Below are 14,496 nucleotides of genomic sequence, written 5' to 3'. Positions count from 1 at the left end.
ACAAGGTTGTCCACTCTCACCACTATTATTCAGTATAGTCTTGGAATTTTTAGCCACGGCAATCAGAGAAGAAAAAGAAATAAAAGGAATCCAAATCGGAAAAGAAGAAGTAAAACTGTCACTCTTTGCAGATGACATGATACTATACATAGAGAATTCTAAAGATGCTTCCAGGAAACTACTAGAGCTGATCAATGAATTTGGTAAAGTAGCAGGATACAAAATGAATGCACAGAAATCTCTGGCATTCCTATACACTAATGATGAAAAATCTGAAAGTGAAATCAAGAAAACACTCCCATTTACCATTGCAACAAAAAGAATAAAATACCTAGGAATAAACCTACCTAAGGAGGCAAAAGACCTTACGCAGAAAACTATAAGACACCAATGAAAGAAATTGAAGATGTTACAAACAGTTGGAGAGATAAACCATGTTCTTGGATTGGAAGAATCAACATTGTGAAAATGACTATACTACCCAAAGCAATCCATAGGTTCATTGCAATCCCTGTCAAACTACCAATGGCATTTTTCACAGAACTAGAACAAAAAATTTCACAATTTGTGTGGAAACAAAAAAGACCCTGAATAGCCAAACCAATCTTGGGAAAGAAAAACGGAGTTGGAGGAATCAGGCTCCCTGACTTCAGACTCTACTACAAAGCTACAGTAATCAAGACAGTATGGTACTGGCACAGAAAGAGAAATATAGATCAATGGAACAGGATAGAAAGCCCAGAGATGAACCCATGCACATATGGTCATCTTATTTTTGGTAAAGGAGGCAAGAATATACAATGGAGAAAAGACAGTCTCTTCAATAAGTGGTGCTGGGAAAACTGGACAGCTACATGTAAAAGAATGAAATTAGAACACTCCCTAACACCATACACAAAAATACACTCAAAATGGATTAAAGACCTAAATGTAAGGCCAGACACTATAAAACTCTTAGAGGAAAACATAGGCAGAACACTCTATCACATCAATCACAGCAAGATCCTTTTTGACCCACCTCCTAGAGAAATGGAAATAAAAACAAAAATAAACAAATGGGACCTAACTAAACTTAAAAGCCTTTGCACAGTAAAGGAAACCATAAACAAGATGAAAAGACAACCCTCACAATGGGAGAAAATATTTGCAAATGAAGCAACTGACAAAGGATTAATGTCCAAGATTTACAAGCAGCTCATGCAGCTCAATATCAAAAAAACAAACAACCCAATCCAAAAATGGACAGAAGACCTAACTAGACATTTCTCCAAAGAAGATATACAGACTGCCAACAAACACATGAAAGCATGCTCAGCATCACTAATCATTAGAGAAATGCAAATCAAAACTACAATGAGGTATCAGCTCACACCCGTCAGAATGGCCATCATCAAAAAATCTAGAAACAATAAATGCTGGAGAGGGTGTGGAGAAAAGGGAACCCTCTTGCACTGTTGGTGGGAATGTAGATTGATACAGCCACTATGGAGAACAGTATGGAGGTTCCTTAGAAAACTAAAATTAGGACTTCCCTGGTGGCTCAGTGGTTGAGGGTCCACCTGCCAATGCAGGGGACGTGGGTTCATGCCCCGGGCTGGAAGGATCCCACGTGCCGCGGAGCGACTGGGCCCGTGAGCCATGGCCGCTGAGCCTGCGCGTCCGGATCCTGTGCTTCACAACGGGAGAGGCCACAACAGTGAGTGGCCCGCGTACCGCAACAAAAACCAAAAAACTAAAATTAGAACTACCATACCACCCAGCAATCCCACTACTGGGCATATGCCCTGAGAAAACCATAATTCAAAGAGTCATGTACCGCAGTGTTCACTGCAGCTATATTTAAAATAGCCAGGACGTGGAAGTGACAGATGAATAGATAAAGAAGATGTGTCACGTATATACAGTGGAATATTACTCAGCCATAAAAAGAAACGAAATTGAGCTATTTATAGTGAGGTGGATGGATGTAGAGACTGTCATGCACAGTTAAGTAAGTCAGAAAGAGAAAAATAAATACCGTATGCTAACATATATATATGGAATCTAAAAAAAAAAAAAAAAAGGTTTTGAAGAATCTAGGGGCAGGACGGGAATAAAGACGCAGACGTAGAGAATGGACTTGAGGACACGGGGAGGGCGAAGGGTAAGCTGGGACAAAGTGAGAGAGTCTCATGGACTTACACACCACCACATGTAAAATAGCTATAGTGGGAAGCAGCCGCATAGCACAGGGAGATCAGCTCGGCGCTTTGTGACCACCTAGAGGGGTGGGATAGAGAGGGTGGGAGGGAGACGCAAGAGGGAGGAGTTATAGGGATATATGTATACGTATAGCTGATTCACTTTGTTATACAGCAGAAACTACACACCATTGTAAAGCAGTTATACTCCAATAAAGATGTTTTTTAAAAATAAATAAATAAAGTAAAATCTACCGAAATTTTGTAGAAAACTCCATGGACATCGAGATCGTGGTAATACACTTCATTCATTTGCTAGTATATACATAACAATTGCAGCCATTTAACATCCAGCAGTCACTGAACATTCATGTTAAAGGGATCTTAATAAGATCACATACTGTGCCACCTGTGCATGCAGTCAGCTATCTCAGGTTTAGTGAAGTGACCTGAGTCGCTTGAGATTACACAGCCCATGACTTAGCAAAACTGGGCCTGGAAACATGTCTAAGTTTTATGCACCAAAGCAAAAATTCCAAGATACTCTTGACTTTACACAGTGAGAAGCCAGAACAAAGAACAGCTGCTAGACTGAAAATAGACCATGAGAACTCTGCATTAAGTATAGAACCCCCAACCCTACACGTTTTACGTATCTGCTTAGTGTTAGAGACTGACCTTTTTCCAAGTATTTTCTTTTCTCTTAGGATTTCCAGTTCAGTAATTTCAGCTGTCTGGTAAGAGCTGAGATACATAGTTACATGCGCTATTTTTCCTTTTTCTGTGTGTTTATTTTACTAATGTCTAGGGCCATCTGTGCCTATACTGACCGCCGCTATTCTAACTGTAGGTCGTGGGTCCTGATGTCGGAAGCACTTAGAGTTGAAGCGGGTTGAGTAGACATAAAGAAACTGGGCTATTCTGTGGACATGTTTCAAAGAATACTTCCTGCTTAAAAAATTCTGAGTGAACCCTTGGCCCCTTATCTTCCAGGGCTCAGAAGAAAACAACTTCCGTTTCCTTGACGATAGGATCATCATCTCCAAAGACAGGGGTGACCACAGCCGTGATTCAGCCACTGTCTGTCCCTGTTCAACAGGTAAGTGTTCCACAGCCTACAAGGAGTCAAACTCACTGAAGAATATAACTAGTACTCCCTTGAAATATTTTCTAAGTGGACACAGAACTGGGAGATAAGAAAATGGTAAATAAAGTTCTTCCTTTTAATGCACTAAAAATAATCTCTAATCAAAGACATGCCACAGGGCTTCCTTGGTGGCACAGTGGTTGAGAGTCCGCCTGCCGATTCAGGGAACACGGGTTCGTGCCCCGGTCCGGAAGGATCCCACATTCCGCAGAGCAGCTGGGCGCATGAGTCATGGCCGCTGAGCCTGCGCGTCCGGAGCCTGTGCTCCGCAACAGGAGAGGCCACAACAGTGAGAGGCCCGCGTACCGCAAAAAAAAAAAAAAAAAAAAAAAAAAAAAAAATGCCACCGATAAATCAATATCTGCATTTCCTTTGGGAATTTCTCTTTCTAGCAGGCAATACTCTGATAAAATGGCATCTGTTTTAGCTATTACTGTTGGATTCTCCCCGTATGAGCCATCTTCTGTGTAGCCAAATTCATTAGCTCCTTTAAAACAAAGTAGAAGACTAGAAAAGTCCATCTGCCGACAAAAGTTTTCCCGTCCTCTAAGAGCTAAACAGATAATACAGAAAAAAATTCGCATTCCTTCCCTTCACCATGCAGTTTTATCCTGCTTTTTTATTTCATTGTAAGACTGCTTTATCCAAGAAAGAAAAGCAGTTAGAAATGACTGGAAAGTCATTGTAGTAAGTTTACTTTGAAAACACAAACATGAAGGTTTTTTTAATGTAAAAGATTAAAATCTAGATGTTTCTGAATCAACTGTGATACTTTGTGCCGTGACGAGTATCTTCAAACCCAACACTTTTGAAATGTGAACTCATTCGTACCTCCTGTGTCTAAGGAACATCAGTGTGCCCTCCGGCTACCGGGCACCCATGGGTATTTTAGAAATTCTAGTATGTGACTCACTCTGTGATGTGTAGCGTACACAGCCAGTGAAGAAAACACATCTGAGATCATAAACTGGAAAAGAACCAACCAGTAGAAGTTACTCAGTGATGGCACGTATAGTAGATATTTCCTTTAAACCCCTAACCCAGAGTGGACTTTACAGAAATAGTTGTGATTAAGGCAGTGGACTCCTTTTAGTATTTGATATTTAAGTATTGGTAAGTATGTAATGAACGCTAAGCCCTGTCAGCGGCCGTGCTGTCACCCACACGGGTCCTTCTTGGGCACCGTCCCGGTAACGCCAGGTCATAGAGCCTATCTTTTCAGCGGTTCGTATGTTCCAAGTTTGACCCACGTGCCTCTGCTTTTCAGGCTCCCAGCCCCACCTCGTGCCTCTGCCGGCCAGATGGACCCACAGCCGCCTGCTTCCCGCCTGTTTTCACCAAGGTCTGACATCTGTGCGTCTCATTCAGTGGGTCTGCTCTGGGCCTTAGGTTCCATTCCCCTGTGGCTTCGTGGAGCAGTGTTTAAAGATTACAACGAGTGGATGAGCAGGCCCTTTTCATGGTTATCTTTGGGCTGAGTAGATATTTGTTGTGCAGCTGCTGTGTGACCGTAATTTGTAAAGGGTCTGAGAGAGGTGGCCCTGCTCACGTTGGACCTGACAGAGCTCAGAATAGACTGGGAAACAGTACGAGAAACAACACAAAATGCTGTGTAGGGAACTGGGAGAACCGGCAAGTTTTATAGACATTTTTTTTAAAAACTGACTAATTTTCAGTTTGTCCAAGTTGGTGTTTTGTGTTGCCAAGCTGATGACGTGCATTTCGTTGGTCAACAGTTCATCTCAGAAATGGTCCCATGTAATATTTCTTCTCTGTTTCCTACCCCACTTTTTGAGAAAGTTATAAACTTTATTTTTTTTATTGGAGTGTAGTTGATTTACAGTGTTGTGTTAGTTTTAGGTGTACAGCAAAGTGATTCTGTTATACATAGACTTTTTTTCAGATTCTTTTCCCTTATATTATTACAAAGTATTGAGTATAGTTCACTGTGTCATATAGTAGGTCCTTGTTGTCTATCTCTTACACATTGTAGTGTGTTCATGTCAATCCCAAACTCCTAATTTATCCCCCCTCCTTTCCCCTTTGGTAATCATGAGTTTTCTATGTCTGTGGGTCTGTTTCTGTTTCGTATATAAGTTCATTGTGTCATTTTTTTTTTATTTGAAAGACATTTTAAAAGGCACAAGTAAAGGGAGAGGTGCACCGTGCCTGTGCACCAGTACACTGTCAGAAGTCATGACCCTAGACCAGTCTCTAAATTCAATGCAAATCTAGCTCAAATTCCAACAGGTTCCTTGTTTTTATTTGTGTTTGATGTTGAACTTGGCCGTTTGATTCTAAATATTTTGTGGAAGAAAAAGCGGCTCAGAGCAGCCAGGGCCCTCCTGCACAAGCAGGAGGAAATGGTGTTAGGGATCTGAGATGTCAAGACTTCCCAAGGCCAGAGCATCAGGAGAGCAGTGCTGGCTCAAGGCTGGACAAACGGACGAACGAGGCCCAGAGAGCGCCCACAGGACACCCCAGGAACCCACGGTCACTGGGCAGGGTGGGTTCTTCAGCAGAGGTGGGCCCCGACCTCAAACTTTTCACAAAAATCAATTCCAAGTAACTAAAGACAGATGTGAAAGCAGTTTCTATAAACCCATCATCTAAAAGCTATAAATCTGCAAGGAGCGAAGAAGAGCATCTGAATAGTCTTCATGTAGGGAATGATTTCTCTTTCCTAAGCCAGCCTGCATCCAGCTTGCTTAAAGACCTTTTCATAAATAGGGTATTGACCGGAGGATGCAACAAATGATAATTGTTGACAGCAACATTGAAGTCGCCTCCCAGGATAAAATACCCAAAAAGAAAGAAAACAAGGCATGTCAAACCTGCCAACAACCGTGTTGGTGTAACAGCCCACGAGGTCGTCCATCCTTTGGTGCTTAGAGCAGGAGTTGTTTACGGAGGGGTGGGCACGGCACGTTTACCTGTAGTTTAAGAGTTTTTCTCAAGCAGCCTCATGAAACTGGCTGGGAAATCTGTGTTACCTGCCACACTATTGCTGGGGACACAGTTGATTTTGGAGCCAGGGCCCCGTGATCAAGCGTGTCCTGGTGGCACCAGGGAGGGGAGAGGCCCCGAGAGTTTCCTTTCCTCCCTCAGGGCCGCGGAATTCCTCCAGGGCCATGAGAGACCCTCAGTTCCAGGCACACACCCTGTTCCTTTCCCCTGCAGTGCAGTCCAGCTCCTGAGACAGAGGTTCCAGCAGCAGTGTCCCCCCTTCCCCAGAGAAAACCAGGAAGCGTTCTCTGAGCTTAATAGAAAGAAAAGCAAACCAGAATTCAGCATTTTTACAAAGCTTGAGTTTTTAAGTCGCAAACTGTTGAGTGGCCGGAGCTCAGGGCCGTGTCCCCGTGCCTGCAGCTCCATGTCCTGGGTCTGGACAGTGGATGTCTCCCCGTTCTGCATGGTCGTCTTCTTCCTCACTGGCACCTGCGCCCTTTCCCTGTGGGTGGCGCCTCTCCCTGCTCTGCACTGTCCTTTGGGGGCCTGGGCTCTGGCTCCGGAGGGGATGGTGGTGACAGGGGGTGGCCTGGGCTTCGCAGGTCCACTGGCGCCTCCATCCGTGCTCTCCCACGTCGCTGGGAAAGGTTCCCCGGGGCTGAGCCGGAGCCGCGGAGCTGGCGGGGACAGCGGGGCTGTGAGTCACAGGGACACACATGGGGCCAGGAGAGCGGCCTGCCCCGTGTGGCGTTTCTCCCCAGAGCGGTGGACCCTCCAAGGAATCTCAGTACCAGGTGGACCTGACAACGAGAGATGCTCTTCTGTGGACCCTGAAACACCCAGGGGTCCCAGAGTCTGCCGAGTGGACGACCCTGACTGCCAAGGTCAGCCTCTGAAGGTGACTCTTGGCCTCCCTTGGGGTCCTCACTGTGGTTCCTACGAGCGAACCGTGTTTACGGTGGCTTCTGTCAAGAGAAGCAGCTCACTCCGGGAGGGGCCAGGTGGCACCCCTGGGCTAACTGCAGAGGTTTGACCGCATAAAGTCTTCGGCATCTTCCCATTTACCACCTGTGTGATTTTCCAGTGTTTGAACTAAATGCATAATCCTAGGAGCAAACAGTCCCCCTGTGGTGTCTGAAGGCTCACACATGAAGAATATTTGTGCAGCATCTGTAACGTGCTGTGAACACTTCCTGGACAAGCCGGGGGCGTGGATTCGTCCGTCCACACAAGCTGGACCCCGTGGGCCATATCTTCCCTGCTGACCTGCTAAATTAGCGCTTTCTTGACCGATCAGAAAGTGAAAGTCAATTTAAAACCAGAGATTTTCCTACGGTTAAAAATAAGGGTGGAGTGAGAATGCACTCAGAAGTAGGTCATAATCTTCACCTTTCCATTAAAAAAAAACCGAAAAAAAGACCTTAGCCACCAAAATTCTCATGAAATGCCTTCCCAGACTTCGCAGTAGACTTTTATGGTCCTGCCCGCATCATGGACTTTGAGGATTCCCACGGGGCCGGGGCACACACACTGCAGGCCAGTTGCTGCAGGGTCTGTTGTTCCCAGCACACCATTGGCTGGCTCTTCAGAAAAATGTAAAAAGCAAAAACAGAAATAGAAGGAAAAAAAAAACAACTTCCTGATGTGAACTTGTTTGCTTTGGGTCTCTGCATAGGTGGATTACTTGATCATATTTGACATCTTTTAAGAGTTCTTCGTGTCCTTTATCAGATGCAGTACTCTGTAGTCAGAAGGGTAGATAGCCAGAAAGTTTCAGTGGGCCCGTGGCTAAGCAATTGCAGAGGGGAAGGGCAGAGTGCTGGCACCTGGAAGGGGCCGGTTATTCCTTTGGTATTTAATAGCCAGTTTACAAGCTTCACGTCTTTGCATCTGTGAAGCCAAACGCATTTCTGGTCTGTTGGGTTGTAAACATTTATTGGGCTGGAGTTGGAGTAGGTGGCACCAGGGTGACAGCAGGGGAAGAGGCAAGGAAGGTCAGGCGGGGGAAGTGCTCCTGTCTTCTTATTTCACTCAGAATCTCCAAATGAGAAAATGCCAACCCTCATCCTGGTAAAGCGGACCCAGGAAGCTGGCGGGCCGAGGTGGCGCCCCGTGACAAGCTCAGAGCTTGGGAGACAAGTGGGGTCTCCTTGCCTTCCTGTCTGGGTCTCTCAGGAATCTACACTCAGATGGAGTGCGATTCTTTAAAGACGTTTGCATTCCACCAGCTCACTCTTCAGTGTAGATAAAGGTACCCGTTACCATAAAATTCCATGAATACTAGAGCCGTACCTTTGCTGGGTGGGCCCAGCGTTTCTGCCGGCCCCATGGGAAGCCTTACTCACTTCATTACATGCAGTTAAAGGTGTTTCTCCTGACCTGGTTTTATGATGCAAAGCCTGCGTTTGCTTCTCTAAGGTTGGGAAGTGTTGCTCTCTGTTGTGAAGCTGGGTGAGACCACACCAAGGCCTGACGTGCACGGATCCTTGCATTTCAGGAGCTGCAAAGCATCTCAGCCTCCAAGGGACAGGCAGCCGTGCTGGAGTGCCGGGTCCGAGGCACGCCCCCGCTGCAGGTCCAGTGGTTCCGACAAGGCAGTGAAATCCAGGACTCTCCAGACTTCCGGATCCTACAGAAAAGTAAGGAGAGGGGCCTGTCCCACCACCCCCAGGTCTGACCAAGCCCTCTTGTCCAGCTCCAGGAGAACCGGGAAGGGCTTAGTCACTGAGATGCATGGATTTCTTCCTTCCTCCCTCCCTCCCTCCCTTCCTTCCTTCCTTCCTTCCTTTCTTTGCGTTTTATTTGTTTTAATATTTAATTTTTACTTTATATTGGAAGATAGTTGATTTACAGTTTTGTGTTAGTTTCAGGTGTACAGCAAGGTGATTCAGTTATATGTATACATATAGTCATTCTTTTTCAGAGTCTTTTCCCATGTAGAATATTACAGAATATTGAGTAGAGTTTCCTGTGCCATACAGTAGGTCCTTGTTGATTATCTATTTTATATACTGTAGTGTGAGATGCATAGATTTCTGTTCTCCTAGTGTGGAAGACGTGCAGGGTGCAGCACATTAAAGCCGCCCTGATGGAGTTTGTCTTCACCATTTCTGCAGACATGTCGTAGACAAGGTCACAGAAAAAGATGGGTAGGTTTAGTATGAACGGAAGCCCAGTCTAATGCTCTGTTTTGATTTCTTTTTTTCTCATGTGGGAAACAGAACCTCGATCCACAGCTGAACCTGGTAAGAAGCTTTTTCTTTTTGGGAATGTATCTCTTTGGTTTCAATAGCTCTTTGTTTCCGTTTTGAAGCCATAAGCAGAACAGTGTTTTTGCAGTTCCCTGGAAATGTGAAACCCCCTTACAGACAATATCTTCTTTATCGTGGGGTCTGCACGCTGCGTTTTACATCAGGTTCTTTATTAGGGAAACATGAAGTTCCATTCAGACAAGAAGGTCAGGCTCAGTGACTGAAGGCTTTTAAAACTGTAGTCTGTTATACTCAGAAAGCAAGCTGAGCTCAGGATGAAAAAATATCCTGTTAAGATTCCAGGAGAAAAGAGTGATCTGCGGCATATTTCTGCTGACCAAAAGCCACCAACAGCTAGACCCCAGCCTGGAAATGCACCTCACGGGAAAGCAGCCCGAGGATGTCAGCAGAGTGACCACCGGGCGTCTCTCATTTATGTGCCCTGACCCATGAGCGCTTCCTATGCTGCACCAGGAGGAAAGGCATCTTGCCCTGGAATTGCACATCCCTGGGCCTCGTCAGAGCTGTGTGGTCCAGAAGCCCAGGTGTCCTCCCCTCCCGCCTTGCACTTCTTGTCTTTTTATGGCTCCTCATAGACAAAAACAATGTTTATAAGAGAAGCAGAAATTTTTGTCCGGGTGTTTCACAGTACATCCACCTCGAAGACTACTTTCTTAGTATCTTTCACATCAGCAAAGTCACCAGTTTCACTCCCTTCTTGCCAAAGGGTGGAAAATGTGTGTCTCTGCTTCAGCATCACGCAGACCCGGCTGCACATCTCTTGGGAGCCAGACCTGGCTTGGCCTTTCTCGGGGATCGAGGTGGCTCCTGGTCAGAGAGACCGAGGTCAGTCCTGAGCCTCTCACATCCGTGCACCGGGGCCTGGAAAGCACAGTGTGAGCCTGTTAGGGTCCAAAGCGGAAGGGATGCTGAGTGTCATCCTGAGGGAAAAACTGGAATTGATCTGATGCCTTCTTTTTTTAAATTAATTAATTAATTTTTATTGGATTATGTAGTTAATTTACAGTGTTGTGTAGTTTCAGGTGTACAGCACAGTGAATCAGTTATACACATATATATATCTCCACTCTTTTTTAGGTTCTTTTCCCATATAAGTCATTACAGAGTATTGAGTAGAGTTCCCTGTGCTGTACAGTAGGGCCTTATTATCTATTATATATATACAGTAGTGTGTATATGTTGATCCCAATCTCCCAATTTATCCCTTCCCTCCCCTTCCCCCTGGTAACCATAAGTTTGTTTTCTGTCTGTGACTCTACTTCTGTTTTGTAAATAAGTTCATTTGGACCATGTTTTTAGATTCCATATATAAGTAACATCATATGATATTTGTTTTTTTCTGACACTTCACTCAGTATGACAATCTCTAGGTCCATCCATGTTGCTGCAAATGACATTATTGTGTTCTTTTTTATGGGTGAGTAATATTCCATTGTATATAGGTACCACATCTTCTTTATCCATTCATCTGTCGATGGACATTTAGGTTGCTTCCATGTCCTGGCTATTGTGAATAGTGCTGCAGTGAACATTGGGGTCCATGTCTCTTTTTGAATTACGGTTTTCTCTGGATATATGCCCATGACTGGAATTGCTGGATCATATGGTAACTCTATTTTTAGTTTTTTAAGGAACCTCCACACTGTTCTCCATAGTGGCTGTACCAGTTTACATTCCCGCCAATAATGTAGGAGGGTTCCCTTTTCTCCACACCCTCTCCAGAATTTATTGTTTGTGAGTTTTTGATGTTGGCCATTCTGACCAGTGTGAGGTGATACCTCATTGTGGTTTTGATTTGCGTTTCTCTAATGATTAGTGATGTCGAGCATCTTTTCATGTGCGTATTGGCCATCCGTGTGTTATCTTTGGAGAAGGGTCTATTTAGATCTTCCTCCCATGTTTTGATTGGGTTGTTTGGTTTTTTTTCTATTGAGCTGCATGAGGTGCTTGTATATTTTGGAGACTAATCCCTTGTCGTTCGCTTCATTTGCAAATATTTTCTCCCACTCCGTGGGCTGTCTTTTCGTTTTGTTTATGGTTTCCTTTGCTGTGCAGAAGCTAATTGGATACCTTCTTGTTGTGAGTTACATACACCCAGACCCCACCGCCCACCTGTACGGTCCCCACGTCAGTTACTGTGGTCACTTCTCAAACTGCGGAAACAACACAACTGCATGTTTTGCTGTGACATGGCTTTGTGTAAAATTGCACAGTGCTGTTCCCTGATACAGGGGACTTCTGAGACTCAATCTCCTTCATGACCTGATGTGGAAATCCTATAGGGGGTTAAGGCATATCTTTTACATTGCTGTTTTAAATAGACTAGGCAGACATGGATAGATAGATAGATAGATAGATAGATGAATGGATAGATGGATAGATAGATAGGTAGATATAAAAGTAGGAACCAAATATCTCCTTTATCCACAAGAAAGTTTGTGTGAACACATCTATGGAGTAGGTTATCTCTTCTGATGCTATATGTACAATAATACTAAAATCTTGGGCCAAAAATTCTGAAGGCATTCCTGGTGGAATGGATTAAGACTGCTTTGGTCTTGCATTTTGGATTCTGTTTGAGTTCATGCCACTCTTCTTTCATCCTGTTTTATCCAGTGTCATCACCCACACAGGTGATATGACTTATTAAATGTCTCCTGTGATCTGTGTTGGAAAATCATAAACTAAGCATCATCTGAAAATTTAAAACACTGGGGAGAAACTGCATAGTTTAGTTTCTGAGTATGTGTGTGTTTGAAAATTGAAAGCTCTCAACACACCAACTAAGAAGGAGTATTTGGGTGAGGAGGGAAGAGAGAAACTCCTTCAGCCCCTCCACCACCCCTCAGACCCCATACACGCCTGTCTCAGTCGTGTTTGCTGTTTTGCTTCTAGAATATAGTTTTTGTTGTTGTTGTTGTTGTTGTTGTTTTTTGCGGTACGTGGGCCTCTCACTGTTGTGGCCTCTCCCATGGCGGAGCACAGGCTCTGGACACGCAGGCTCAGCGGCCATGGCTCATGGGCCCAGCTGCTCCGCGGCACATGGGATCCTCCCGGACCGGGGCATGAACCCGCGTCCCCTGCATCGGCAGGTGGACTCCCAACCATTGCACCACCAGGGAAGCCATAGAATATAGTTTTGATCATGAATTATTTAGTGAAACCAGTCCTCAGCAGCATCATGGGGTAGTCTGACCTCTAGAATGTTCTTAAATGCCTTTTGGTTTAATGTGGCAAAATCATGCCAAGAAGAGCGGGAGACGGAAGGTCTTCCTCGTAAACTGCACGTCCTAGCAGCGTAAGAAAAAGTCTGCCTTCGCTGTGTTCGCTGAAGTTTCCTATTTTTCTTTTCCCTTTGGTTCGATCTGGAAGCATTTAAGAAAACAGACTCCTCCGTTCAAACCACAGTAATAGCGCTTGCTGAAGACAGATAATTCTTGATAGAGCGATATTTCAAGCAAATCTGTCAATCCAAGGCAAACACGTACATAGTCAGGAGCTATGAAAAACAAGACACCACTAGTCTTCCTCGACCTCTGATAATTCCTCCACAATTATATTCTCCACGACATGGTTGGAATTGCTTCCTTTTTTTCATACAGGACCATTAAAACACTCTGCCTCAGAGAAATTCCCTGGTGGTCCAGGGAGTCGGCACTTCCACTGCCGTGGTCCGGGTTTGATCCCTGGTCAGGGAACTAAAATACTGCAAGCTGAGATGCGTGGCCAAAAAACAAAAAAATACCCTTCCTCAGAAATCTACACTTGACACGGAGAATAAAATAAAACCCACACGCATGAACGACTGTTCAAGTGACTGCTCACATGAGTTGTGATGAGTTAGAACTTTAGAACAAGCACACACTGACACATATTTGTAGTTAAACAATGTCCTGACTTGCCTGACAGAACCAGGTATGATTACGATTCCTTTACTACTAGGCGAATGTTTTCTAACATTGACTTGAAGTTGACCATTGATGCTTCCAGGGGAAAAAAAAAGAACATGTATTGACTCTTTCACTGTCCTTAAATGACCTGATGAACTATTGCATCCAATACACAGACCTCTCAACTACTCAACCTTAGAGAATGTACGTAGGAACTGGCTTCCCTTGTGGCTGTTTTTTAGCCACTGTTAAATGGAGAGGAGGAAAATTGACATGACTGCGATACATCTGAGGCAAGAGATGAATTTTACAGAACTAGGTCGGAGATGTTCTCCAAATGCTAAAATATAAGTAGCCTTTGAAATTCAGAACATACCTGAGCATTCTGGTTTTCCTGCCCTCTCTCCCCTTCCTGACATGATCACTGTTGCTCTCTCCCTGCTGGCTGGCCTCCCTCCCTCCCTCCCTTTCTTTCCCATATCCCCCCTCATTTATTTATATATCTCTTTTTTTCTTCTCTTCACTCTCCTTCTTTTTTCTTATTCATGGGCAAGATATTTTAAAGCCCTAGAAATGAAACTGAAATGCACTAGTGCCTGGTCACAGCCCCCGTAGGGATTAGATGTTTAGATAAGGAAGGAAACAGCCCATTCCCTGCGATGCATTTGTGCAACGGAAACAGGTTTTTCTTGTCACTCCTCTGCTGGGTCTGTCTGATGTGTTTTCCACTCCTCTCTTGTCTAGACAGAAGTCAGCTTGCATCACCCATCTTCTCAGACAGCTTTGTGAGTCCATAGCAGTCGGCTTACTCAGAACCCACATGTGTCTGTCATGGTACCTGCTCTGGCCTCCTTCGTTGACGTTCCGACTTTACCCTGATTGCATCCTTCAAAGACCAGTGGGGGGGGGGGCGGGCAGGGCCACAGAAGACTCCTTCGACAGCTGTCCGCGCTCAGGTCCTGACTCATACGTCTGCAAACAGCCACAAACTGTATCGCGTTACTTCTAGAGCACTATCTCATGACACGCAAAATCGAAACTCCAAAAACCAACGTGTC

The 14,496-nt window shown here is 44.8% G+C and overlaps 1 protein-coding gene across 8 annotated transcripts in view; it reads left to right on the top strand.

Moving 5' to 3' along the window:
* The window catches only part of PALLD (palladin, cytoskeletal associated protein), a 399,249-nt gene that overhangs the window by 176,746 nt on the left and 208,007 nt on the right, over positions 1 to 14,496 (top strand). For all 8 annotated transcript variants that reach the window (XM_067745408.1, XM_067745409.1, XM_067745411.1 and 5 more), the window contains 4 exons: positions 3,174 to 3,279; positions 4,595 to 4,669; positions 8,774 to 8,915; positions 9,498 to 9,521. In XM_067745408.1, the coding sequence (XP_067601509.1) occupies positions 3,174 to 3,279; positions 4,595 to 4,669; positions 8,774 to 8,915; positions 9,498 to 9,521 (347 nt within the window). The remainder of the gene's footprint in view (positions 1 to 3,173; positions 3,280 to 4,594; positions 4,670 to 8,773; positions 8,916 to 9,497; positions 9,522 to 14,496) is intronic.

This window comes from Pseudorca crassidens, chromosome 7, assembly GCF_039906515.1.
Source record: "Pseudorca crassidens isolate mPseCra1 chromosome 7, mPseCra1.hap1, whole genome shotgun sequence".
Classification (NCBI taxonomy): Eukaryota; Metazoa; Chordata; class Mammalia; order Artiodactyla; family Delphinidae; genus Pseudorca; species Pseudorca crassidens.
Note: the sequence above shows the minus strand (reverse complement) of the source record. Positions and strands in the feature narration are given on the sequence as shown.